This window comes from Anser anser (assembly GCF_964211835.1).
Source record: "Anser anser genome assembly, chromosome: 1".
NCBI lineage: Eukaryota > Metazoa > Chordata > Aves > Anseriformes > Anatidae > Anser > Anser anser.
Window position 1 is genome coordinate 104,595,566 of NC_139720.1, and position 1,464 is coordinate 104,597,029.

Here is a 1,464-nt window from a genome sequence, read left to right on the forward strand (position 1 = left end):
CGGGGAAATGCGCTGTTGGTTGCTCTTCTTGGAAATCCTCCCAGCCATGTCCATGGTCTTGTGCGTCACCCACTGCAGCACAGCAGCCAGAAAGACGGGGGCCCTGGCTCCAAGGCGCTCAGCGAAGTGGCCTCTGCGCAGCTGCCTGTCTATGCGGCTCACAGGGAAGAGCAGCCCAGCCCGGGAGGAGCGGGAGGAGCGGCTCTTCTTGGCCTTTGCTCCCCTGCCTGTGGGGGGGCCCCCAGAGCACGTGGCTTCAGGCTCCCGCTCCTGCTCAGGCACCACACAGACCTCCTCTGCTCCAGACATGCTGCTCGCGGCTCAATCCTGAGGTGTCTCCAGGCTGCGCGGGCGGATCTCCCTGCGTCCTGACTGCCTTGCCCCTGCTCTTGCTGTCCTTGTTGGCCCTCGCGGTTGGTTTCCGTCCGCAGGTCCTGCCTGCCCCTGCCCGTGCCTGTGCCCGTCCTTGCCGGCCTGTCCAAGCGCTGCGTGTAGCAGGGTGGCCCCACGTGCGCTGCCCAGTGCCCACCACTCTGGAGATGGGCTCCGGACCAGGCCCTCTCCTGCGCAGGCTCTGGTCCTTTATCGCCTGGAGGGGACCAGTAGGCAGGAATCCCCCTGTGACCTCACCCCCCTGCCTGTGACCTCACCCAGCAGGGGGCTCAGGGACCACCCTGCTCCTGCTCCTCCCATTGCTATGGAAGAGGCTGTCCCCACACCTGGCCTTGCCAGGATGAGCCTCCTCCCTGCTCTCCAGCCTGGCCCTGCCCTGTGACCTCTCTGCATCAAAGGCTGCCTCCCGCCTCCAGCCCAAACCCTCATTTCCACTCCTGGGCAGAGAACCTCCCTCTCCTCGCCCTTCCCCATGTCTCAGGATCACGGGGCCATGCCACAGGGCCTCTGAAGTCACAAGGAGCCTTCTGAGCTCATCCAGACCACCCTCTGCTCAAGCAGGGTCAGCTACAGCAGGTTGCCCTGGCCTGGGTCCGGCTGGGTTTGGAAGAACTCCGCAGCTGGAGACTCCACAACCTCTCTGGGTGACATCACTGCACCTCCTCCAGGCTCAACAGTCCCAATGCTCTCGGCATTTCCCTCCAACCAAAGCCCGCATTTTCCCTAGGCTTCCACGTACTTTTGTTGCATCTTCCGGTTCCTCGTTCTCTTCCCCTTCCCTCTCCTTCCCTGTTGGGTAGGTCAAGGTGGAGAGTGACCCAGACGGAAGGAATGCCAATCCCAGCCCGACGCCTGCTGTGGCTAAGCAAGAAACAGGTCCCTGGGGTGTGGCTGCCTGGGACAGGTTCGTCTGGGCAGGGCTGTGAGGGAGAAATGCCTCGAGAACATCTCAAGAACACCTGCAGGATATTGTTGGCTGAGGCACTGTGTCTGCTGTACTTCACTCCAGAGGCAATGCAGGCAACGTGCTCTGCCTGGATGTGGATCCCGAGGTCTCTTCAAGTGCCTTCC

The 1,464-nt window shown here is 62.6% G+C and overlaps 1 protein-coding gene across 1 annotated transcript in view; it reads right to left on the bottom strand.

The window, feature by feature from the left end:
- Positions 1–1,160, bottom strand: part of LOC310892491 (histone H2A-like) — a 1,990-nt gene extending 830 nt beyond the window's left edge. Inside the window, exon 1 of the mRNA XM_083820293.1 lies at positions 1–1,160. This exon is cut by the window's left edge and continues 830 nt beyond it. Within this exon, the coding sequence (XP_083676419.1) occupies positions 1–309 (309 nt within the window). The 5' untranslated portion in view covers positions 310–1,160.
- Between the last annotated feature and the right edge of the window lie 304 nt (positions 1,161–1,464).